At 41.5% G+C, this 25,979-nt stretch overlaps 2 protein-coding genes across 4 annotated transcripts; both read right to left on the bottom strand.

The window, feature by feature from the left end:
- Positions 1–3,746: 3,746 nt before the first annotated feature.
- On the bottom strand, positions 3,747–4,484 carry LOC126870544 (uncharacterized). Its single transcript, XM_050628352.1, has one exon. The coding sequence runs from the start codon at positions 4,482–4,484 to the stop codon at positions 3,747–3,749; it is 738 nt and encodes a 245-aa protein (XP_050484309.1).
- Positions 4,485–7,901: 3,417 nt separating this feature from the next.
- Positions 7,902–25,968, bottom strand: LOC126870184 (omega-amidase NIT2-A-like). Of its 3 annotated transcripts, none has more exons than XM_050627678.1 (4): positions 25,879–25,968; positions 15,309–15,493; positions 14,757–14,925; positions 7,902–8,598 (listed from the first exon to the last, which is right to left on the bottom strand). In XM_050627678.1, the coding sequence occupies exons 2-4, from the start codon at positions 15,390–15,392 to the stop codon at positions 8,567–8,569; spliced, it is 285 nt and encodes a 94-aa protein (XP_050483635.1). In that variant the 5' UTR covers positions 15,393–15,493; positions 25,879–25,968; the 3' UTR covers positions 7,902–8,566. The 3 variants fall into 3 exon arrangements, with proteins under 3 accessions (XP_050483635.1, XP_050483634.1, XP_050483636.1); XM_050627677.1 differs by lacking the exon at positions 7,902–8,598 and adding an exon at positions 13,473–14,482; XM_050627679.1 differs by lacking the exon at positions 7,902–8,598 and adding an exon at positions 13,486–13,701.
- Between the last annotated feature and the right edge of the window lie 11 nt (positions 25,969–25,979).

The following is a 25,979-nucleotide window of genomic DNA, read 5'->3' as shown; positions in this document are numbered from 1 at the left end:
ATAGAATAATATTTCCAATGAATTATAAATATTTTACATTGTGAATTATAAATATTTGTTACAAATTATATCGTACTTGAGGTGAAAATGAACCATATATCTGCTTATGGAATATGAGGTAGTAAATCATTCGAAACATAATAACGATTAATTAAGCACATATACAATAACGTTTACGAATGAATATTGCGAATTATTGTATGGCTTTAATGCGGTATTTAATGTTTTGATTGCGGTCTTTGAAATGGTATCATAGGTGCTGATATAATATCGCGCGAAAAAGGAAAGACCAGTGGTTAATATTGCAGGTGCACCAGTGCGTTGCGCTCGTCGAGGGTGGTTTTGACGCTGGTGCCGAGGAAAGGCGCAGAACGTGTTCGATCGACCCGCGAACGTAGCCTTTTTTTTTTTTTTTTTTTTTTGTACGTGGAGAAATCCTCATGGACACTCCGCTGCTGCAATAATCGCGTAACAGCAGAGTAGTGTCGGACTCCTACCGACTAAAACTCCACGATGACCATCTTATGCGCGTGACAGGGGTGCTCCAGGAACCTCTTATGAATTAACTTCAGTTGCATCCCCTTCTCGCGTTCTCTTGTTCGAGCCGGCTATTGAGTGGGCGTTAGGGGGAGGTCGTTGCCCCTAGTGCTGTCACTTCTTCTGATCGTAGTCCGTTGGGGTGGTGGCGGGGCGACTCTGGGTCGTCTGACTGCCATCCTTCTCCATCGTCTTATCCTGCAGGGCTGAGAGTTTTTCTTTCTCTCCCTTTCCGCTCGCTCCTTCGCGAGCATAACTCGCTCGCAGAAGAGGCGGACGGCCTCGTATTCCTGTGACCCTCTCAACATCGCTTCCACAATATCTGAGGGGGTCCACGTTTCTCCTATGGCGTGCCGCAGGGTGTAGCGGGGCAGCTCCCACGCCGGGGAGTACTTGTGTCATCCTGAATGTGAGTGGGAGGCCGTGGCGACTCCTCCATGCCTCCCAGTTTGGTAGGACCGCATCCGCGCCTCGGTGTTCGCTTCTCCCGTTGATCAGTTGGGATCGCCACAGGTTCCATGTGTCCTCCTCGGCGGTTCCTGTGTCGTTTGGAGCCGCCTGCTCGGTGGGGTCTTCTCCCGGGTGCCATTCTCTCCGGCGGGTGTATCTCTTTTTGAGCGCCAGCGCCCGCAGCTCCCACGGGGGGGACGCGGCTAGGGTGGACGCCGACGCGTGAGACACCGTCCGGTATCCCCTAATGATTCTGATGACGGTCACTCTGTGCAGCCTTCTCAGGAGCAGGATGCTGCGACGGCTTGCCATCAGGTCGTCCGCCCATACTGGGGCCCCGTACATCACTCGTGACCGAACGACGCCCTCGTAGAGTCGGCGCACCGCGTCTCCGGCCCCGCCTATGTTCGGTAGTAGGCCGCACAGGGCATTGGCAGCTGCTGACACCTTCGGGATCAGTGAGTCGAAGTGCGGCTCGAACGTCCACTGGCTGTCGATGGTGAGTCCCAGATACTTCATCTGTGACCCCACCCGGACGGTTTTACCTGCCATGTTTATGCATAGGCCGGGCGGTGGTGTCCCTCGCCTCTTCCTGTCAAAGAACCAGGTGGCCTCCGACTTCGCAGGGGAGACTCTCAGGCCCAGTTCGTTCACGGCACGGATCGCACAGGCCGTTGCGATTCCGCCAATGCGCAGCGTCTCGTGCCAGCCACGACCCTCGACCAGGATTAGGGTGTCGTCCGCATAGCATACTATGGCCGCGCCTGGGGGTAGCGGGCATCGTAGTACCTCGTCGTACGCAACGTTCCATAGCATGGGGCCCAGCACCGAGCCCTGCGGGACGCCACGCTCGACGGATCGCTTTTCCTCTCCTTCCTTACTGGCGTAACACACCCACCTGTCGTCGAGGTAGGCCCGGATCAATCGGACGAGGTAGCTGGGAACCTCGAAGTCCTCCAGGGCCGTCACTATCCTGTCCCATGGCATGGTGTTGAACGCGTTGACGATGTCCAGGGAAATAGCCAGCGCCACGCCTTTCCGGGAGACCATGTCCTCCGCAATCTCTCGTACGCGTCTGACCGCGTCAATCGTCGAGCGCCCCTTCCGGAAGCCGTACTGGCTTTCGTGCAAACCTGGCACTTGGCCCGCTATGTGTCGTTTCAAGCGGGCGGCGACTACCCTCTCGAGTAGTTTGCCGACCTCGTCCAGTAGGCATATCGGCCGGTACGCTGACGGCGAGGTCGTCGGTCGGCCCTCCTTATGGAGCAGGACCAGCCTCGCTGTCCGCCACGCCCGGGGGTAGACTCCCTCCCTCAGGCATCTTGTGAAGAGGTGCCGGAGTCTGGGGGCCATGACCCCCATCACTTCCCCCCAGATCCGGCCAGGGATTCCGTCCGGGCCCGGTGCCACGTTGCGGGCGGTCATTCTTCTGGTTGCCTCCCATATCTCCTCCTCTGTGACTTCCCAGTCGTCCCTCCATTCCAGCGGTCGTGTCGTTTCCCGTGGCCGTTCCGCTGCTCTGTTTTCTTGTGGGGGAAAGAGCGTTCCGGTGATCCGCGTCAGCAGTGCAGGTTCCATTTCCGCCGTTATCAGGGGGCCCTTCGCGCGCAGTTTCCGTGTCACCGTCCTGTATGGCCTCCCCCATGGGTCCGACTCGACTGTCTCGACCAGTTCGGACCAGGCACGGTCCTTCGCTTTTTTAATTTCCCTCTGTAGCGAGCGCCGTAGCGCGCGGCACGTCCGGTAGCGCAAGGAGACTTCTTCTTCGTCGCGTCGTCGCCAGCGGCGGGCCCTTAGGTACTGTCTTCGGGCCCGGACACATCTCGTCCTCAGTTCCGCGATGCCGGGGTTCCACCAGTAAACTGCTCTGCTTCGCACCGTGCCTGGTGTGGCTCGTGGCATGGATGCGTCGCAGATTGTTGTCATGGCTTGGCGGAGGTTCTCGGCCTCCTCTTCCACGTCTGCTTCGGTCGTCGCTGTCGAGGCCTCCCAGCTCCAAGCTGTTGCTATGGCAGCCGCCCGGAGTAGGTCTTCGTTCCTCTCCTTTATTTTCCATCTGGGTGGTGGGCGCGCGTGCCTCCACCTCGGCGGGCCGCGCCCGTCGTTTGTCGTCGGCATTCCAGGTCCAGGTGCGTCCACCTCCATGAATATGTAGAGGTGGTCCGACAGCGTCTCGACCCCTTCGGCCACTCTCCAGCCTGAGATCCGCCTGAATGCCTCGGGGGAGGCCCATGTTATGTCAACAATGGAGCTCCCTCTGCACGTCACGCAGGTACTGGTCGAGCCCCTGTTCACTAGCAGAAGACCAAGTCCCGCGGCCCAGTTTGATAGCGTGCGGCCGCGCGCGTTGGTCCTGGCGTTCCCCCATTCCGTGGAGTGCGCGTTGAAGTCTCCCAGGACGAGCACTTGTCGGGAGAGTCGTCGCCTGACGCAGTCGCCAACTCCGTCCAGGAATTCTTCGAACGCTGCCCGTCCGCTGTTGGGTGACACGTACACCCCCACCACCATCATCCCTGCCCACTCGACCGCGGCGTAACCGTTGCCGCGTTCCAGCAGGGCTCCGTGGGCAAACGCCCCGGGCGTTGATGTCCAGGTGACGGCAACCATTCCGTCCGTGTCTCCGACTCACTCCGGGCCATCCAGAACTCTGTATGGTTCCGCCACCACCGCCAGGGCGACCGTGCTCTCCCGGATGGTTTGGTGGAGCAGGTCTTGTGCTCGCCTTGACCTTCCCAGGTTAGTCTGGGGGATGCGCATTCTCAGTTCCTTGGTGGCCTTTCCTTGTTCGTGACTTCCTCCGTGCCTACCTCCTTGTTCGCGGGCTTAGGGTCGCTTTGCGGCGGGGAGCCTTTCTCGCTGCCTCTTGCAGCCGTGGATCCGCGGGCGGCTCCTTTCGTTCCCTTCTTCGAGGGGGCGCAGGCCGGTCCCCCCATCCTGTGCACCGACGGTGTTCCAAGCGCCTCGCAGAGCAGGCATTTCGGGCTCGCAGTAGTGCATGCTCTCGCCTGGTGCCCTGGTTCGCCGCATCTGAAGCACAGGTGCCCCTTGTCCTCCTTGGCGGTGCAGGTCTTCCCCGTGTGTCCTATCCCAAGGCACCTGTAGCACTGTAACGGTCTCCGTTCGATGGCTTCGACCTTCGCCATCGACCAGCCTATGGCAACCTTTCCAGCCTGGGCCAGTTTCCTCACTGCACTGGCAGGGCCTCGTATCCATACGGCGCCAAGTCCGTTCCGGGCGGGGCGGATTTCTCCCAGCCGGATGTCCTCCGGCTTGCAGCCGCTCTCCCTTGCCAGGGTGTTCTGGATTTCCGCCTTGGTGGCCGCTATGTCTATCAGGGACACCCTTGCCTCCGCGGCTCGGAAGGGGGTCGCCACGCGGACCTCGTTCGGGTCCAGAGCCCGCGTCAGCTGTGCTGCGAGCGCTGCGGCCTTCTCCCTTCCCTGGTCCTCAAGGACCTCTAAGATGACACCTCCGGTGATGGTCTTCCGCATCCTCATCGTGTTGATGCCGAGCTCGGCCAGGGAGACACTGTCCTTGGCCGCAGCCAGCACCTCCGCGTAGGATTGGCTCGATTTGTCCGTCAGGGTGATTGTTACCGCTGACGTCCGCGGTGCGCGCGGGAGGGGCCCCCTGCCTCCCCCTCTTCGTGTGTTCGCCGAGCACTCTACGGAGTTTTCCTCTGGCTCTCCGCCCCTGTCTCGGGGATCAGCTTCGCCGCCTGCTTCCTCCCTGCCTCCTTCTTCTTTCCTCTTCTTTTCCTTCCGACGGTCTGCCATTCGGTGTCCGCCGTTCGGCCTCCCTTGGGCGCTGGGGCGCTTGGGGCTCCAGGCTCCATCCCTCTCGTGTTCGCGGCAGGGGCGACCTCCTTTCCTTCTCCTTTTTCTGTTCCCTGCAGTTGTTCCTCCAGTCGGTGCAGCAAGGATCTCATCTCCTCTACTTGGTGCTCGACTGCAGCGAGACGCGCCCTGTAGCTGTTCTCATCCGCGGTGGGGCGCGAGGCCGGCTCTTTTCGGAGTGCCTCTACCACCGCCTCCAGTGTTGCTATGCGTCCTTGCGCTATAGCGAGTGCGTCGGTGACAGGGTCCGTTCTCCTCACTAACTCTGTCACGCCCGCGGTGATGGTTCTCGCCGCCTCCTTCAGGGTTTTCCCCTGCGTGACCTTGTGGCCGCGGGGCGCCTCGGCAGCCCTGGCCACCTCGGCGGCCCGGCGAATCAGTTCGGCTCCTATGTCCGCCGTTGTGGCTGATCTCATTTCTTCAGCCGGGTCCGCGGGGAGTTCGGGGGATTCGTTGGCCTTCTTCCTCTTCGCTCGGGGTGCTTCTCTGGCGGGGGTTTCCTCCTCCTCTGTTGCTTCCTCAGTCCATATTCCCTCCTTGTCCAGCGTGAAGCGGGAGGGTCCCTCCTTTGGCGGCATCGCCTTCGTCATGCTCCTGGTGCTAACGTGCGGCAGCTCCGCAGCCAGTTCCGTTTCCCTCCGTCCCTTGGCGTTTTCCTCTGCCTCCTTCTCTTTCGCCATGGATGCGTCCGTTTCCCCGTTGGGCGGGAAATGTCGCTCGGTCAGCACTTGCCACTCTACCAGTCGCTGTCACTTTCAAGTGGCCCGCGCAACGCGCTTCGACGCACGCGCCAATATGGCTGCGTCTGGGTAGTTCCTCGAGTAGCCCGTGTAGCGGCGCTGTTGTCACGCGTCCTAATATGGCTGCTCCACCGTCCTAACCTCACACTTGTTGGTTTGGTTTAACTCCTCCTTGTCCAGGCAGGACTTCCCGTATCCACACCCGTTTTGCGCTCACAGGTACTAGTCCTCCACTCTGGTTGCCTCCCTTGCCCAGGCTCTCCAGTTTTCCGGAGATTTCGATTACGCTCGCAGCTCCGTCCTCTCTACGTCTGCCTCCCATGTATCCCTACCACTTTTTCCCGCGAACGTAGCCTGTGCTCATACTGCGACAGAGTTCGTTTCAGTTAGGCTCAATCGCTGTTTGTCCGTCGACAGCGTATAGTCGCGTCGGCCTACGATTCCTTTTTTCTTCTTGTTTCTTGCGAACTCTCTCGCAACAGCCGTTCTATACGTACGCCGCCAGTATATCGCGTGATCATCGTTTCCGTTACTTCCCTTACCCTCTCACGCCCTTCGAAGGAGACCTCCCTTTGGTTTTTCCTTGTTTGGAGGGAATTCATCGCTCGGACACATGGACTGCGAAGCACGAGGGTTGATCGAGGCATCAGCGTGATGTACTTTTCAGGTTTCATATTTTCTCTATGATACTTTCTAAGGAGAATTTGGAAGATATACATTTTTAGGAAATAAAGGTTTTTATGGAGTCATCGATAATTTAGAATTTAATTAACTCTCTTATAACAGGTATTCCAATTTTTTAATATATAAATTTAGTTTCCTCTATGGTGTTAGAGAACATAATGCGGGCATTTTATGATATAACGAATATATTCGTATATATTTTAATTTATTCATTCGTCAAATTTCCCTAGTAGGCCGGCCTGCAGCTCACATGCAGCACTTAGTAAAAATTTGTTTTGTTAGAGGTTGGCCATTCTTCTTGCTATAAAAATATCGTGAAGTCATATCATATGATAAAGCACCTTCTGAAAGCTAGATGCTCGATAACGAGCCTAATGATTCTGGGTAGTTTGTAATGTCAAGCTTTGAATTGGCGAGATCGCTCTGCTGTCAAACCGCCGTCCAGCGGCGACCACATTCTTTAACCACGTTCAAGGGGTATATCACGCTACAGAAACCATCAAAGGGTTTGCAAGTTAGTTGCCTTTTAGAAGTGGGGCAGTTGGTTGTTATATGTCATCCGTAGTTGCTGGCTGTTCTCCTTAGTCGCCATACATCATAGAGACGACAGTTATAGTCGCCAGTTGTCCTTGCTAATGGTTGCTTGTTGTCGCTAGTTAGTTCTCGTTATCGTTATGTATTCCATCAATCACGTGAAATTTAACGTATGGGATTTTATTCTTCTTTATTCTTTCTGTAGGGAGATTTTTTAAGACGAGGAAAATATAGAATATTTCAAGACGACGGTAAGGTTTGAATTTAAATAACTATTTTATGATACAACAAAGTGGAAAAACGATTTAATTTTACAAAGTTTAAGGTAATTTTTTAAAAAACTTCGAATTTAAAAGATTCAAATAGATATCTTAAACGTAATTAAACCCTCCATATCGTAAGAAATTAAATGAAATTGCGCAAGAAAGTTAATACATTTAATGTATTATTTTAAACATTTATTTAAAAACATTTATTTAAAATTTAAGTGTAGGCGTTGACGCGCGCGCGCCATTCGAAGCATTTGTCAGTTCGTTACACCTGCGGTAAAAGTTGTAACTACGAAGAAGCTTAACACATGGTGCGTCTCAAGACGACAGTAAAAAGTATTAAGAGATTTTTCGAGATTTTTTCTTTTAAGTTTCCAAGTACTTTTTCTATTTAACTTCTTTTTTTTGCATTTTCTCACAATATTCGATAAATAGAGACGAAATATGACAGTTCTTAGTTCGGGGATTTATTGGTTCGAAAGTTACTTCAAAAGTGTTTCTGGAGTTCGTGCGGTTAATACTTTTAAACTACTAAGTACGACTTATTCCGTATGGCTGGACAAATCTTTGTTGATACTGTAAGCGTAACTGGTCCGGATATTGTCTTGTGGAGATAGAAAAATACACGAAGTATTGAATGAACTACATATTTTTTTAATTCTTTTAGTTCTTCATATATTGATAATAGAACGATATTCCGCTACTTTGAGCACAATATAGTAATGTTTAAATAAATAATAAAATTTACGCATTTCGTCTTCATGCGTCGATAAGAAAATGCAAAAAAAGTTAAAGAAAGATGATGCGTAGATGCGAAGTTTAGTCAGCAATAATATTTAAAACCTCTAAAATATATTGTACACATTTATTTGCAAATAAGCTCAATGAAATTAAACTGTAACTGTGTTTCCAATAATGTCTTCGATGTATTGCTCGCCATTATGTCGGATTAACAACTCTAAGTGATCGACCTTAATCACTAAATGGCGGCCGTGATTCAGTGGTATAGCTTTACATATGACGGACATCGCAGGCGTTTATAAGACGTCTATTGTGAAACGTTTCCAATAGCACCGTTTATGTGATGGTGAAATCTGAATATATATATATATCGCTGAAATATATATCGCTTATCACTTGAGTCTGACACGATCGTTTTTAAATAGAATCACAATTTTTTATTCTTTACAAAATCAGTCTATAAAGATTATGTGCAAATAAAATAGATAAATAGATAAATGGTTGTACAAACTTATAAAACAGATATTACAAGTATATCTAAATAAATGATATATTTATAAATTGTAATATTTGATCTAAAGTTTAAATAAATAAAAGAGATACTCGTGACTTACAATAAAAGTATTTTTTTTTCAATTTTTAAACAAAGCAAAAGTGGATAACAATTTTTCAAAATGTAAAAATCAACACAATGGTTGGTTTCTTTAATTAATCAATAAGGTTTAAAGTTAATTAATGTCCAGAGTGGTTTGTACATTTTGTATTTCGCCGTATTTCAACGTTCGATGTGTAAATAGAACTTGATGCCTGAAATATCGAAAAAATAATTAAATCCGATCGTTCCGTCGAATTTGCAAATTGTATACTCGTGTAAAATCGAGTGCGCTTGTGTATGCTGATACGAAATGTGGTAGTATATTTTTCTTTTTTCGATTATCGTTATCACTTTTTGTGTGGAAAAATTAATTCCGTGAAATGGAAGTGCAATCAATACGGTTTATCACGAAATAATAGCACAACGACGGTACATATTGGTATTGACGTCAGCTTCACAAAATTTCTCGAGTATCGCGGTCGACTATTTGGGTTAAGAATTCATTTTCAAGGTTCTACAAGCACGAGTATCTTATGGATATGAAATTTTCAGTGTACATTTTAATAACCATATTTCATATTGCATGCTGCGGTCCAAGAAAAATTCGCAGTTAATATTCTGCTAATCCCTGCTGCTTTTAAAGACCATAAGTAAGGTCCGTAAGGTCGTCCGTAAGGTTTAAAAGATTTCGAGTAGATTTGTATTACGTATTTTATCTTCTAATTTTTAAAGAGAGGGTCGTGTTTAATTAATTGAAAATGACGAAACTGTAATGGGACATTATTATCAAATATTAAACGTGGTTCCATTGGGTACTTTTATGGTCTTTGCGAGATATATATGCATTATACGTTGCTATTAGCAACGCGTAGCGATGAACGATGGAGAGCAGTACCTTCGTTATCTCGTCTCGGTTGTGTACATATCAGTAATGCACAGTACTCGTACTAAATATCTTACAAATTCCATACAGATTTTCAGATTAGTTTCGAATAATACCAACACGACCATGATAGTCACAGTACAGTATTAAATAGTGCCACTATGCATAATACACTCCTAAAATGTTTCTACAAATATATTTATCCGAATATTTTTGTCAGCTACTATATCCTAACCACGATTTATTAAACAATATATAGATTTAAAAAAGAATATATAACGACATTACTTGTTTAGGCTAGATTGGTTTAACTTGTATAGTTTTAATAACTGTGTGAGGTCAAACAAGAACTTATCGTTAGTTTGGCGAGATTTGATTACACGAAGCAACATAATTGCTTTGAAACTCAGGACAGAAAACAATGTCAACCGGTAGACGCGTTTGTCTGGTGAACGTGTAACGCGTGAATAATAGATAGCGACAATCACGCGAACGCTAGTTACAGCTGACTTGGCTTACATTGTAGCATTCAAACTAGAGTATACGAGCCGTAAGCGCTATTGAAAGTTCAAAGGCCGACTAGTGAGCTTCATCCTATCTCATTTTTTAATCAGGCGATGGATCGACGAATCGTATTGATTTCGAGGATTATTATAGTTCTGTGGCAATTTTAAAGCGTGATTTGTCTAATCTTGTCTCGTTAGCTACAGACTCTTTGGCGAGCAGCCTGAAACTTGATCCAGTTTCGAGAAAATGAAAAATTCGTTTCTTCTCTTTGCTTCCCTGTTCCTTCTTTCCTCCTTTTTCCCTTTTTACATCGCGTTAAGACCCGTTAAATAATATTGACTGCCGTGGACGCTGGCTGAGAAGTGCACTTTATAACTAGCTTTAAAATCACTGACGTCGATGAGGACAAAGGTAAGTTAGAGGGTCATTTATCTGAGCTGGTGTTATTCGACCTGAACTCTGCAGCTTTTCAGAGCTTCTTTCGTTTTTTTTTTAAGAGCAGAGATGTTAACTGGTCTTTTGTTACGTGTAAGAAGTATGTACTAAAGCTTATTTAGCACCAATTGGTTGCTCAAAGTCGAGATATACATACCTATATTATATTAATACGTTACAGAAGATTACGCGTTGGTTAGCTTATGAGAATTTATAGTGTGTCACAGATGACAAAAGCAGAATGACTACTTTTTCATAAACGATATATGTATATGAATTGAAAGTTTAACTATTACGCCACATACTTCTCTCGATAAACGTCGTCGAGTGCATATTGTTAAGGAATATTAGCCATTTGAATTCAATAGTTTCGAAGAAACTAATGCTTCTGTGAAGTTTTTGCAGGCTGTTAATTTTTTATTGAGATACTACAAAGTTTGAATAACTTCGATTAGAAATAAAAATCACATTACATTAACGCGTAGAATGTAACGTAACGTAGATAATGTAAATATAAATTATATTACAAGGAAATAATACGGGTAAGTAATGTGAAACATTCTGGTTAAAATTGCATCCTTTGAAGGCTAGGACACACAGTACTTACGAAGTAGATTAAGTACCAAATGGGGTACTTAAGAAAATTCATGTTGTCATTGTTTAATAAACATCTTTAGCTAATAGCTTTCTGCAAAAGCTGGTTTAAGTTATGCTAGCTTATTCCTTATTAATTGCAATTATATTGTTCGTATCTCCTAGAGGATTAACAATCCATTTTTATAATGGATAATAAAAGTAAATTCCTATTAGGTTGTCCCAAGTTTCTTTCGTTTTATAAAGAAATGACAGATGCACAACATATTTTGTTTTATGTTATTCTATATTATTTTACATTAAATTGGAAAAAGGTGGATCACACGTAATTCAATAAAATAATATAAAACGAAAAATGTTGTACATCTATTACTTTCTTATAAAACGAAAGAAACTTTTGGAACAATCTAATATTTCTCTACTACGACGCTTTTACAGTGCTAAAATATTTGATAAAAATGTTAAGAAATTCTAATATTGATTTAAGCGTATCGATTCATCTGCTCTTCATATTTAATCAAACAGAAATTGTTAATTATGATTTCCACTTAAAAGCGGATTGCATATTATGAGGATAAATTATCAAATTCATCTCTAATATAGACATTAGAGAATCATTCATAGCCGCAATCCTGTTTACCGCTAACATTCCTGGTACTCAATAATTCATTAGGTGACTGCTTTAGCCGCACAGAATACACCTACAAATAATTAATCGCGATTAAAATTCCATCGACTTTTGAAAATCCCTCATGTGATCTATTTCATGCGATGAGAATACGTATAAATTGAGATTGCGATCGACCATCCTCAGTCGGATAAATCGAGTGATTCAAATTATAACACAAAAAAAAGTTAAAACTAGTTACATTATCTTATTCAATTTTTATGTATTATTTGGCGGAAGAAACTTTGGTAATTGGTAAGTAAAGTTCACCTCCTTAATGTTAATGATTTTAATATGTTATTAAGCTCAAAGTTCTAAGGAATTTTCTATATATATATATATATATATACATATACATAACTGTATGCGTATATGTATAATATACGTATAACAACCAAAGTTCAGCTCTCAAGTGTACGCAAAACTTTTATGTTCATTTTACGCTATACCAGTATGTTTCATGAATTTGTTTGCTAACAGTATCGAAACAAATAACAAGCAGAGGACGAGCTATTCATGAATTGTTTTGCCAGCGTGTACGCTCCCAATATTTTCTATTTGAGAAAACATACTTGTTGCTATTGCAACTACAAATATTTTTACAGTCGACGCTTTTGCCGTGAATCATTGGCTAACATGTAAAATCGAGAAAAAACATGGTTTATTGTGATGGAAATGTGGAAAACCGCAAAACCGATATAGAAGGGAAAATAAAGGAAAGGAAGGTAGATAAGTAGAAGCTTGGGGTCAAGTTTAATTCACTGAAACCGAGCTGCTTGTATTATCACAAAACAAAATTGCCAGTACGTCATTTCCGTACTCTCGTCCTCGCGAAAATGGTTTCGCTTGTCAAGGAAAAACGAAGAGACAGGGAAGAGAGGAAAAAGCAGACGGAGAGCGCTTTTAAAAAGCTGGCGAACCGTGTGTTACCACAACGAGACACGCGATACTATTTGTCGCTTTAAATTGTGCCGCAACTCGTTTTTGAGATCTTTGCCAGGGGCGCGTTAAAACATGCTGAAAATATATTTCTGGCTTTTCTGGGGTTTAACTGAAATATGACAAATAACGTTGTAAAACATATGTACTTATGACTTACAGAGTAATTGAGTGTACAAAATATATAGTATACAAAATAGCCAGCGATTTAGGGCTTTAAAAGATCAAAAGGAAAGAAAAGAAAAGAAAAGAAGAAAGATAATATGTTGTGGCAGTCTAAGTCGATCTAAGAAAATAGATAAAGGGAGGGAGGGGCAAAGCTAGTTAATCTGGAAAGAATCCAAGCGTCAATTTCAAGCATTTACAGAGAATCAAGCGGGCTGGTTAAAGTCGTGAGTTGAGCAATTATCCCGCGTTAGGTTCAATCAGGTTAGTCCCACGCGAAATTGATCCAACCATGCGAAAACGAGTGTATTCTGATTTCTGTCGCAGATACTTCTGGCTAGTGCAGTACCTACACGGTGGTTGTTGAAATAGCCGCTTCTCATCTATTTTCCGCAGCACGGACATCATCCTTTGATCCCTTACGACTAACGAAGTTTTCGAAGATGTACGGCAGTTTGAGATTCTACTTGAAAATGATCATGATTGCGGTCTGTGTGCCGTCTGCTCTTCTTTTTGTCCTTCCGTTAAAAACTGGTAAGTTGATACTGATTAATTATGCCATCGAAACCATATATAATGGCTACAAAAATGCCGCTAATATAATATTCCTTCTTTCTTGTATCTTCTTTCTTGTATATATATATATATATATATATATATATATATATATATATATATATATATATATATATATATATATATATATATATATATATATATATATATATATATATATATGAATTTCTTTCGGTCCCGAATGCGTTAAAAGAGAGCGCAAAGAAGTCGAAATTACTTATTGTAATTAGTAAAACGACCTGAGAGGCAGACAGATACAAGAAAGAAGGAACATTATATTAGCGACATTTTTGTAGCCATTATATAGGGTTTCGATCGCATAATTAATCAGTATCAACTTACCAGTCTTTAACGAAAGGACAAAAAGAAGAGCAGACGGCACACAGACCGCAATCATGATCATTTTCAAGTAGAATCTCAAACTGCCGTACATCTTCGAAAACTTCGTTAGTCGTAAGGGATCAAAGGATGATGTCCGCGCTGCGGAAAATAGATGAGAAGCGGCTATTTCAACAACCACCGTGTAGGTACTGCACTAGCCAGAAGTATCTGCGACAGAAATCAGAATACACTCGTTTTCGCATGGTTGGATCAATTTCGCGTGGGACTAACCTGATTGAACCTAACGCGGGATAATTGCTCAACTCACGACTTTAACCAGCCCGCTTGATTCTCTGTAAATGCTTGAAATTGACGCTTGGATTCTTTCCAGATTAACTAGCTTTGCCCCTCCCTCCCTTTATCTATTTTCTTAGATCGACTTAGACTGCCACAACATATTATCTTTCTTCTTTTCTTTTCTTTTCTTTCCTTTTGATCTCTTAAAGCCCTAAATCGCTGGCTATTTTGTATACTATATATTTTGTACACTCAATTACTCTGTAAGTCATAAGTACATATGTTTTACAACGTTATTTGTCATATTTCAGTTAAACCCCAGAAAAGCCAGAAATATATTTTCAGCATATTTTAACGCGCCCCTGGCAAAGATCTCAAAAACGAGTTGCGGCACAATTTAAAGCGACAAATAGCATCGCGGGTCTCGTTGTGGTAACACACGGTTCGCCGGTTTTTTTTTTTTTTTTTTTTTTTTTTTTGATATCGGTGACTGCCATATTCTCTTGAGTTTCCAAATCGTAAAGAATCTTTCCCCAGGGATTGGTCAACTGTGTATGTCCCCATGCGACGTAACTTGCTTAAGGAACACGAGCCGGTGATATGCAGGCAACGTATAATTGATTATCATTCGCTCTGAAACGCTGAAGTAATGACCAGTGCAGTGGTCCAGTGGTCATATTGAATGCCGCTGGATATATCAGCATTTGGCAACCTAACCCAGAGAAGCAGGAAATATGAAGCCACCGAATACCAATTAACTTCGTAGTTGCACGGTTCACATTCCATCATTTCTGAATATGCGAGGACAGTCCTCTTATTGTGCTTTTAATTCTTTTATTTGTTTCATTTTCAGCAAATATACTGGTTTTTTAAATTAAGCTTCTTTTTATACAGAGTTACAGATTATATTAATTTTATATAGAATATATTTAAGAAAGATATTTAATTTTTTGCTAGTTAAGTATTGATCGATTAAGTTACTGTACCTTTGTTCCGATAAATGCGTGCCATTTCCTCGAATCTAATATCATAGCAAATGCCAATACCTATTTTGCAGCCCTTCACATCGAACGTCGTTAGGGAGTTACCAGGACTGAGTGAATCACTCTCTCGAAAAGTAATCTTATTAGGAATGTCAATGTCGAATAGATGTACCTAATAACATAAAAATGTAGTCGCTAATTCTATTGCTGCAACTTTTGTAATTTAATATCAAAGTTACCAACTCCTAAACTTTAATTATTTTTTATTTAATAACTGACAGCGTTTTTATCACTTTCTTTTATTAAAAAATCTTATCATTTAATAATGTTTAAAAAGGAGAAAAAATAAGTATAATAATATTTTAAGTATGTGAAAAATTTATATTACACATTACAACAAAAATGGGCGTTTCCCGTATCATAACGTATTTTATAAACCGTAAATTATAGAATTGGTTATAGTATACGTATGTACATATGTATATTCCTAGATAGAGTCACTTTCTTCACCCCAATATTTTCAAATTCAAAGCCACAAAGGAATATATTACTTACCTTTCGGTGTCTTGCTATCAAAGTTCCATCGGGACCCCAAATAGTACAGGTATTGTACAATTTAGCGCCCTCTATTTCAGGCATCGTACCACCAACTACATAGATGTTGTTTTATTTAGCTGCGTTCGATGAAGCAACGCTCGTTTCACCATCAGGAATACTCTCGGCGTATTTTGGAAAGTACTCTGCATTGCAATATTTCAATTAATGAAAAATAACTGTCTTTTGTTCCAACCATAAATTAAATTGAAATATTTGCCAGTTTTTTATTTTTTAAATTATTAAAATAACTAAGTTTTATATTTCGACTTAATTAAAAATGCAATTACTTAGCTAATAGTATATATAATAAATTGTTTCTACAGGTTCAAAATGAAAAATGAATATTTAGAAATATTTAATTACGACAATGCTATTTGTGTTAGCATCAGTGGCTTGTTACTCAACGACTTTGCTAGTACTTTTTGAAACATAAAGTTAGTTTTCAATTAACACTTATACTAGAGGCGGAATTATAAATGCAAAATAATTGATAATACTAATTTATAAGTACCTAATTATTAGTATCTTCAAAAATATATTTATACAAAAATCACGATAATCATGAAAATGGGGAAATCCTATATTCTCGAATCAATTCACAATTTATTTTGTATATTAATTAGATTCCGCGCTCATCAGTACGTACTCACTCGTACGTACTCGAGAAAATGTATCGGCAATTCCTCGTACGACCAGAGGATCGGAAATATCAAAGGATATTATGGCGCAGCGCGAGTGGAGAAACAGAAACATATGAGCTTAACACCGTAATACTCTTATCATAGAAATAGAAGCAGTCCTCAATTCCCGCCCGCTAACTCCTATCTCCACCGATCCAAATGATTTCCTAGCCCTCACTCCCGGACATTTCCTCATTGGCGATTCATTAATGTGCTTACGTGATCGAGATTTCAGAGACATTCCATTGAACCGACTCTCCAAATGGCAGCATATCCAACAACTTAAACAACATTTTTGGAACCGCTGGCATAAGGAGTATTTGAACGAGCTAACCAACCGCAATAAATGGAGCAAGGGTGGACACAGCATGCAAAAGGGCACAATCGTCATCCTCAGAGAGGACAACGTTCCCTCTGTCACGTAAAATAACAAAATAAAAAAGGAATTTGAGGTAAAAAATAAAAAAAGAAAACTTTATTTTTTTCTAACATCAATACACTTTACAATCTACTTCCGAACTCTAGGCGTGACTTTCTAAGACTGACTCTTATGATTTTACTTTCGATCGGATCCGATTACTTTCTTTTGTCATCCCTCAACATCCCCACCGTCCATGCATTTGCTAGGCGTCCGCGATCGTTGCCACGTGCTCTTTCTTCTAGAACTTTCGGTGGAAGGACCGTTGGGATGTTGATGGTTCATTAGGCACTTCAGCGATATACATTGTCGCCGAGTGCTTTATCTCTATCGTCAGTCCGTCGGATTTGAAGTATGCCGGTCGTGACATACCCCCCTGGTTAGATTGATCTTGGTCCTCTAAGATCGAAGTAGAATGGAATTATTTAAATGTAGATCAAAGGATATGTTTACGCTTTTTTTTCAGAGATCGCTATGAATTGATTTTCTGCATGTGATGGTACAAAAGTTATTTCGTTAATCTTAAATATAGCAATTTTACAATATTTGTTAGTGTTCGAGAAGCTAATAATTTCAGAGGCGTAATCATGTTGTAGTTTTCGATCGTGAATTGATTGGGTTTGTTTACAAAGCGTAATTCCTATCCCGTGAATTTAAGGCAACTAATTAAGGGTATTGTTACTAGTGCTAGGGTCAGCATTATCCTGAAAAAAGTACGCTTTCAATCGGTTACCATGTATCTTTTTCTTAGCATTGTCGATAGAAATAATGTAATAAGGAGTTTTCACATCGTTAATCCTGTAGGGTCCTAACCATTCAATGTCCAACTTATCTCTTTTATGGTCGTTGTGAATTAAAACAAAGTCTCCTTTCCTAAACACAGTCTGAGTTTTAACAATCTTTCTTTCTTGGTCTCGCTTGTATCGTTGCTTATTCTGAATAAGTGTTTTGTGAGCTGTTTCCCAATATTTATTCAACTGTTTTTGCCAAAGTGAGTACATATCATCATAGGTAAGTGTGGGAAATTTGGATATTGCGGAAGGTAAGTTAGCTTTTCGCCCAAAGGTCAATTCAAAGGGAGAGAATCCTGTTCCTTCATGTTTCGCGGTGTTGTACCCTAAACAAATGAAATTAAGTACTTCATCCCATTCTTTGTCATTGTCGTGTAATGCAGTACGAATTAAATCTTTAACTGAGGCATGCGTTCTTTCGAGGGATCCGTTACTTTGTGGGTGAAATGAAGTTGTTTTGATGTGTTTGATTTTAAAAGCTTCTTCAAATTTCGTCATTAAATCACTAACAAAATTTTGTCCCTGATCTGTTAGGATCGTTTTTGGTGCCGAAAATATGTAAATATAGTGTTCAATGAGCGCGTTAATTATGGATTCAGTTCGTTGCGTTTTAAGGGGAACTAGTATCAGATATTTCGTAAGTTCATCGTGTATTGAAAGTATGTATTGGTTTCCGCGTTTGGTTTTCGTCATCGGTCCTATGATGTCCATAGCGATTTTGTCGTTAGGGTTAAGTGGCGTGTCTGAGATTTGTGGGGATTCTTTGGGTCTGATACGTGTTAGTTTCTCCTTTTGACATGTGTCGCATGTTTTCACAAAGTTTTCTACTCTTTCTAAAAGTCCGGAAATTTTGAATTTATCCTTGATCCGTTGATACGTTTCCTGTATCCCTAAATGTCCTACGGTGTCGTTATGGTTTTCCTTTATTGCTTGTATTATTTCGTTTTCGTCTAGTTTTAAGATGGGATTAGGTGCATAAGTAATTTTCTTGTACGTGTCGTTAAAATATATTAGCATGAGTTTAATCTGTGTTTTCTCTAATTCAGTGAAGTCGTTATTTCCTATGCCGATTTTTGTTGTATCTTTAAGAATTTTGTAAAGTCTTCTGATCCAAAGTGTCTCGTCGTATTCTCCTAAGTCGTTTCGAGTTAATTGGTAAAATGTTTGGTCATTTGGTTTAATTTCTAAGAGTTTCGGATTCTCGTTGTTGTCTTTCCATGCGTTGAATGAATTAGTGTGATCAATTACTAGGTCGAGGTTAACTACTTCGTCGCGAGTTACTGCGTGAACTCTAGATAAAGCGTCTGCAGCTGTGTTATCTTTACCCTTTGTATATTCGATTTCATAGTCATATTCTTCGAGTCTAAGTCTCCAACGAATCAGTCTGCTAGAAGGGTCTTTGCAATTGTGTAGCCACTTAAGAGCTTGGTGGTCGGTTCGAATAATGAAGCGTCGTCCTAACAAATATTGTCTTAATCTTTTCACGACCCATACGATGGCTAAGAGTTCCTTTTCTGTCGTGGTATAGTTTCGTTCGGGTGGATTCAGTGTTCTTGAAATGTAACAACAAGGATGACCGTCTTGCGACAGTATTGCTCCTAGTCCTTCGTTACTTGCGTCGGTAGTTAAGGTAAAGGTTTTGTTAAAGTCTGGATAAGCTAATATTGGGAAATTATAGAGTTTGTCTTTTAAAGTATCAAAGCTAATCTGGCGTTTGTCAGTCCAATGGAATGGTGTATCCTTTTTTTGTTAAGTCTGTAAGGCTTTTCGCGATTTTGGAAAAGTTTCGACTAAATTTGCGGTAATAACCTGCTAAACCTAAGAATGATTTCACGTCCGTGCCACTGCGAGGTAATCGAAAGTTTTTTACAGCGTCTAATTTCTTGGGGTTTGGTTTGACTCCTTCGGATGAAACTACATGGCCTAAGTATTCTAATTCCGGTTTTACGAATTCACATTTGTCCGGTTGCAATTTAAGTCCTAATTCTCTGAGTCTCTGAAATACTATCGTGAGGTTTTCGTTATGTTCTTGAATCGTTTTTCCGAATATCACTATGTCATCCAAATAAACAAAGCAGTATTTTCCTACAAGTCCAGCTAAGGCTCTGTCCATTAATCTTTGAAAGGTAGCGGGTGCGTTTTTAAGTCCGAATGGCATTCGATTGAAATGAAAATGCCCTTGCGGTGTCGAAAAAGCGGTATATTTTTTAGATTTCTCGTTCATTGGAATTTGATGGAATCCTGAGGATAAATCAAGTGCCGAAAAGAATTTTGCGTTTCCTAGTTGTGTTAAAATGTCGTTTATATCAGGTAAAGGGTCTTGTTCTGTGAGTTCATTTAGTTTCCTGAAATCGATAACTATCCTCCATTTCTGTTTTCCTGAGGCGTCTAATTTTTTCGGAACTACCCATACCAGAGAGTTATAAGGGGATTCGGATCCTTCTATAATATTTTTCTTCAACATGTCTCCTACTTGTCGCAAAATCTCGTCACGGTGACATTCCGGTGGTCTATACGATCGTGTGTTAATAATTTTGTCTTTGGTTAACGAAATTGTGTGCTGAGTTAAATTAGTACAGGGTAAAAGATCGGTTTCTAAATTAAAGATGTCAATATAATGGAGGATAATCTTTTCGATGGATTCACGGATTGGTTTTTCAATGTGATCTGTTCTCACTAGGCTTTTTAGTTTTGGTACGTTGGAAAAGTCATGAGAATTTTGAATATTGCTAGAAATTTCAATGTTTTGCTCACCAGTGTTGATAAAACATACTTTAGTTGGTTTGCCTTCCAAATAGATTGTTTGAACTCTGTTTTCTCCAGGAGTCAAATGTATTGGTTTCTGAAATAAAATGGTTTTGTCGTTTAATCGGATTTTGTCATTGGATATTGAATAGTTATACTTCTCTAAATATGGTAGCCCAATGATTCCGTCTTCGATAATAGGGAAATTGTTCGGCACTATGTGAAAAATGTGATTTTGTCCAAAAATTCGTTTCGTTACGTATTCGTTAGTTTCGTATTTGTCTCGTCCCATAGAAAATTTTTGTTTAGGCCCTATTTGTATCGCGTTGACAGTTTTGTTACGTTTCATCAGGTTTATTCCTGCTTCTGTGTCGACCAGAAATACTCGCTCTTCGGTTCGGGTTGACAAAGGTATTGCGAGTAATCTTCCCGTGGCGATGTTGACTCGTATGTCTCGTACGGTTCGTCCATCTCCTGGTTCGATGTTGTTTCTTGTATTTCGTCCCATTCCTGGACTGCCTGAATCCTTGCGGGTGGTCGATCGCGCTGGCTCGGTGGTAGAAAATTTTGACACTTGTTAGCAATGTGTCCCAGCTTTCCGCACTTGAAGCACTTCATCTGCATATGCTGGTTGTCGGGGCGATTACTAACCGAAGGTAAGCGATTACATGACCAATTAGATTGTCGTTCTTCTCGCAAGTAGCGTTCTACATCGGCTGCCTTTTTTTCAGCTTCCGGAAGATTCAAGGGTTCACTGCTTAATAGTATTCGCCCTATGTCGCGTCTGAGTCCCTTTAGGTACACACGAACAGTCTTCTTCGTGATTTCTTCAGTCATAATTTTACGTGTTAGTGATTGTGGGTACTCATTGGTTACTGCGTACAGCAAACGGTTGAGTATTCTTCTAAACCGAATATTAAAACTTTGCACTGATTCCTCGCGTCCCTGTCTCAACTCTCGTAATTGTTCTTGGTACTCATCCGAAGTCACTTGTGCTGCTAAGTTATTTCTCAGTGCCTCGTACAGATCACTGTAACACTCAATAGGAATGTTGCGAATACTTTGGGCTGCTTTCCCCACGATTTTTTCCACTTTTATTGCTTTTAGCAATAGATCTTGCTCCATACAGCGATCCTTCATACTTCTCACTTCTTTGATGAAGTCTTCAACTCCTACATCATCATCTCCGTTGAGCGTTGGGATGTAGCGTATTGCATCTTAGCTCGTAGAGTGGGAGGAGCGGGCGGAAAATAGCCTCTTTCTTCCACCTCGGGTTGTTCGATGTCGAGGTGAACAGGTGGGGTGTCTGAAGCTGCTAACCCTGACAGTTTGCGTGCTTTTGCCATATTCACGGTACGATTGATTGCTGTCGACGCACTTTCATTGTCTTCGGTGATAATGGAAGCAAATTCATCGGTCGCATGGGATCCGAACCCAGTCCGTAGCGCTGCGACGGTTTTCCCGAGATTCTCGATTTCTGCTGTAATGTGTCTGTTCTCTTCGTCATTTTGCATAGACAAACGTAACATTTCCTCTCGTAAAAGGGCAATGTTCTCGTTCTGTTTTTGAATACTGTCCCATATTGCTCGCAACATTGGGTCAGTTGAGGTTGAAGTTTGAGATTCGTTTGCCTTAGACATTATTGCGCTGATTTATAATTTTCAGACGAAGACGAGTCTTGGCTACTGAAGCTAAATTTTCTTTCACGGTAACGTACAAAGGAATTCAGTTTACCTTTTATTGTTACTTCACTTGGTTCGTGATAGTTACTTTGTTGTTGCGGATGACCGTAGTCCCAAATAATTCGATCTTCCGTAGATAATGAATGTCTTTTGGTTTCCGAACAAACACTTTTCACTATCCTGGCAGGATCGCCAAAATGTCACGTAAAATAACAAAATAAAAAAAGGAATTTGAGGTAAAAAATAAAAAAAGAAAACTTTATTTTTTTTCTAACATCAATACACTTTACAATCTACTTCCGAACTCTAGGCGTGACTTTCTAAGACTGACTCTTATGATTTTACTTTCGATCGGATCCGATTACATTCTTTTGTCATCCCTCAACATCCCCACCGTCCATGCATTTGCTAGGCGTCCGTGATCGTTGCCACGTGCTCTTTCTTCTAGAACCTTCGGTGGAAGGACCGTTGGGATGTTGATGGTTCATTAGGCACTTCAGCGATATACATTGTCGCCGAGTGCTTTATCTCTATCGTCAGTCCGTCGGATTTGAAGTATGCCGGTCGTGACAGTGTCATCCGGACAGCTACAGTTCAGACGGCAAAGAGCATTTTGGATCGGGGCGTCAAAAGGCTTGTCCCACTGCCAATTCAACCCGATCTCGAGAAACCCGAACAACTAGCCACCGAGACGAAATAAGATGGGAACTTCAACCACACCTCGCTAGTTTGATCGGTACCCTCTCAACAGGGGGAGAATGTTACGCCATGCGGCTTACCATAGGTCATATTCTTAACTATCGATCGCGGCACTATAATGTCGGCGACGGATCGTCGCGTCTGCCCGGCAAACAAACATTGTAGTGGCAAGCGCATGGTTCATTAAGCAGGGCGACTTCCAGAAACGTCGACTCGTGGCCCGTATTTTACCTCGCGTAAAAGAATGTGGCGTGATCCGAACGTAGTGGGGGTCGCCTTCCAGAAAAAACGAAAAAAATCGAAAGGCGTTCAGAACTTTTCGAGAAGTCGAACCGTCAACACATGTGGTATGTCGCGCATTACTTATCAACCAAAACGCAGTTACATTTTTTTTGTTCCATTTATATCTTTCTAGTTAATAAGTTGTTGAAATAAACATTAATTTATTTGTGTTAATTCTGTGGAATTTCATTGAACTACCCTTATTATCATAATCGAAATAAGGGGATCGATCAGTTCGTGGCGTTGATTATTTAATCGTAACGGGAACTTACAACTCTCGTTGACGTGCTATCTCGCGATCGCGTCTCTCCGCGAACGGTCGAAACAAAATGATTCACTAAAAACTGTCCTGAATTCCTAAGAATTTATTTACCGCAAAACTGACAAAGTGTTTATTTAAAAAATGAGGTTGAAGGTCGTCCTTTTCTTTCATTTCATTCATTTTCATTTTCTTTCTTAAGTATGGCTAACACAATATCTAATCAATTAAAATTTTATATTTTCACGTGAAAAGTTTCTTTAGATAATTATTATCAACATGATGACTAACTCTTACGGATTAATACGTGTCTGTAGGGCAATCCGGTGGACTTGATCGGCTTTTTACTTTGAAAGTTGAGTAAGCGGTGTCGCTTTCTTACGCATCTTTGAACTGTATAAATGTTTTAAAATTGTTTGATCCAGAATGTACCACACCGGACAATCAAGAAGGCAGGTGCCTTGACTACAGAAAATGTAAACCTCTGCAAGAAATATGGCAGATACAGTACCGTACAGCCACCGATTTTTATAGACGATCAGTGTGCAGATACCAGGGCAATGTTACGATCGTTTGCTGTCCGAACGATCCAAACAAAGAGAAGAGAGAAATTTTAATAAAAACTGTGTATAAGTATAAGGCTTTGCGACCACCATACTGTGGTTTTAGCAACGTCTCTCATACCAGGGTGGTCGATGGTAAACCAGCTGAACTTGGTACGTTTTATGTCTTTCTTTCCGATTAATAATAAGCCATTTACTGCAAAGAATGAACTTTAAAGGCATTAAACAGCACATCAATGTACATTTCAATTAGACTAAATAATAATGCTATGATTTTATCGGTAGTAACTTTACTTATTAACTTGAATTATTTCTTTCTTTTACTTCATGTTAGGAAGAGTATCTTTTTGCTTGAAATAAAAAATTGATATAGGAGTAATAATATGGATAGAGATCAAAAACTGTTAGGGCAGAAATTACACGTTTGAACTTTATAGTTCAGTATAGTTCAAATAGAAATTATATAGAATTATTTAATAATTTGTATTCCACTGGAATAAAAATTTAATTTCTGTCTTTATCAAATCTCTATTTCAGAGTATTTGTACGTATGTACTTATCGTCTGCTGTATGATCGAATATCGAATAGGTAATAATCGTTGTTACCCGTTATGTGAGAAAAAATTACGTATATTCACAACTATGACTATTGCATTTTAGGCGCTTGGCCATGGATCGCTGCATTAGGTTTTCGTAATCCCCGAAAGCCAGACAAACCACTATGGAAGTGCGGAGGTTCCCTGATATCGGCTAGGCATGTTTTGACCGCAGCACATTGTGCACATATGGATGGAATAGAAAACATACACAATCATAATATTGCCATTCTTAGATTGGTGGAGGAGGTGCCATTTTCGAGTAAGTCCTCAAATATATGTATATATATGCTATTGAGTATTACTGAAGTATCATATCCTGAAATTTCTTACTGTACACATATATTGTGTCATAAAGCGTGTATAATTCTTTCTCATACTTTGGTCATTCGTTTCCTGCATTTTCATTTATTTTTTTATTTTTCAGGGTACGTATATCCCATTTGTACGAAAGAGCAACTTCGTCGGCTATAACCCCCTTGTTGCTGGATGGGGAGCGTTAAGATATAGTAAGTGATATCAATTTTATAATAAAATTAAACAGTTCCAGTCTTAAATATCTTTCTTATTTTCTTCGTAGGACGACCACGACCTAATGCATTAATGGAAGTACAAATGCCAGTGATTAAGAACGCCGAATGCAAAATAGCTTATTCCAAATTTCCTAATGCACTTGATATCACTGATGGTATAATATGCGCCGAACATGCTCAGGGTGGAGAGGATTCTTGTACGATAATTAAGTTACAGAGTTACTACAAACTATACGGTATCTGAAGACACGTCGATTCGAATTAACATCAAATCGACGTCTTAAACATTAAAAATAATAGATAAACACAATTTAATAGTTTTGCCCACTTCTCACACCTCGTTATGGTATTTAATCTAATTTCCTTCTAATCTTAGTTTTGCTCAAAATACATATAACATGTACGTTATAAATTGGAGTATTTCAATACACAAATCAATAGAAGATTATTACTGTATATAAGTATAATTTCAATACAATTCGATCGATATATTTCAGTATCTTTGATTAAAAATTTAACGATCCTTTCAGGCTGACCGTGGCGGACCACTGCTGATACAACATGAATTAACCTCGTATTTAATAGGTATTGTGTCTTATGCTTATAAGTGCGGCACAGCTGGGTATCCCAGCGTTTACACTAGGGTCACATCGTACCTTGACTTCATTCTCCAAGCGATGCAATAATATGATATTACTGTTCCATAAATATCATTGTGTAAAAAACGTAAAGTTGGATTTTCTTATTGTGGAGATAAGAAACAGCTCAAATTTACATTGTTTTGTACGTTACAAATTATAGGCTTAAAATGTACGAAATGTAACTTTGAAACGACACTAATTTTTTACGCACGATAAACCTCCACGACTTAGGTATGTAAAGATGATAAACGTATATTAATTCTATTAATTTGGTAATAATACACCAACTTTCTGAGAAGTTCTGTAAATTTCGTTTCTGTTGTATCAAGAGAATAATGGAATATTCCACTTAGATCGTATACTTCTTGTAGGTACGTACAAAATTTTCCAGCTAATCTAAAACACTTCATAAGATAGAGAGCTTCTGGAAATTCGGACACAGAGAGTGCATAAAATACAAGATAAGTCTCGTGTCTTTCAAAATTATTTTTTATTCGCTAAAAACGTCCTGTGTACTCATGCAATCACATGCAACCTCGAAACTTCACTTATTTTTTATCACTTTCCAATTCAATACACAGTTTCTGCATTTTTGACTATATGTAAGAGAAATTTCCATTCAGCCAAAGGTGTACTTACGGATTATAGATTCCTATACGACTCTCAGTAAAAATTTATCCGCACTCCAGATAGTTAAAACTTCTGTCGACCGTATTGATCCATCTGCACTCTTCGTATGA

The sequence above is a fragment of the Bombus huntii genome, chromosome 10 (genome assembly GCF_024542735.1).
Source record: "Bombus huntii isolate Logan2020A chromosome 10, iyBomHunt1.1, whole genome shotgun sequence".
Lineage (NCBI taxonomy): Eukaryota > Metazoa > Arthropoda > Insecta > Hymenoptera > Apidae > Bombus > Bombus huntii.
The sequence above is the reverse complement of the archived record's forward strand: the minus strand, read 5'-3'. Positions and strand labels throughout refer to the sequence as shown.

What these genes read in the sequence shown, in the direction of transcription:
- LOC126870544 (XM_050628352.1), bottom strand. Translation starts at nt 4,484, where the DNA reads ATGAGGATGCGGAAGACCATCACCGGAGGTGTCATCTTAGAGGTCCTT.
- LOC126870184 (XM_050627677.1), bottom strand. Translation starts at nt 15,392, where the DNA reads ATGCCTGAAATAGAGGGCGCTAAATTGTACAATACCTGTACTATTTGG. An exon ending in TGATAGCAAGACACCGAAAG is followed by an intron (nt 14,926 to 15,308) that starts GTAAGTAATATA and finishes TTATGTTATTAG; the next exon opens with GTACATCTATTCGACATTGA. An exon ending in ACGCATTTATCGGAACAAAG is followed by an intron (nt 14,483 to 14,756) that starts GTACAGTAACTT and finishes TCTCTGGGTTAG; the next exon opens with GTTGCCAAATGCTGATATAT.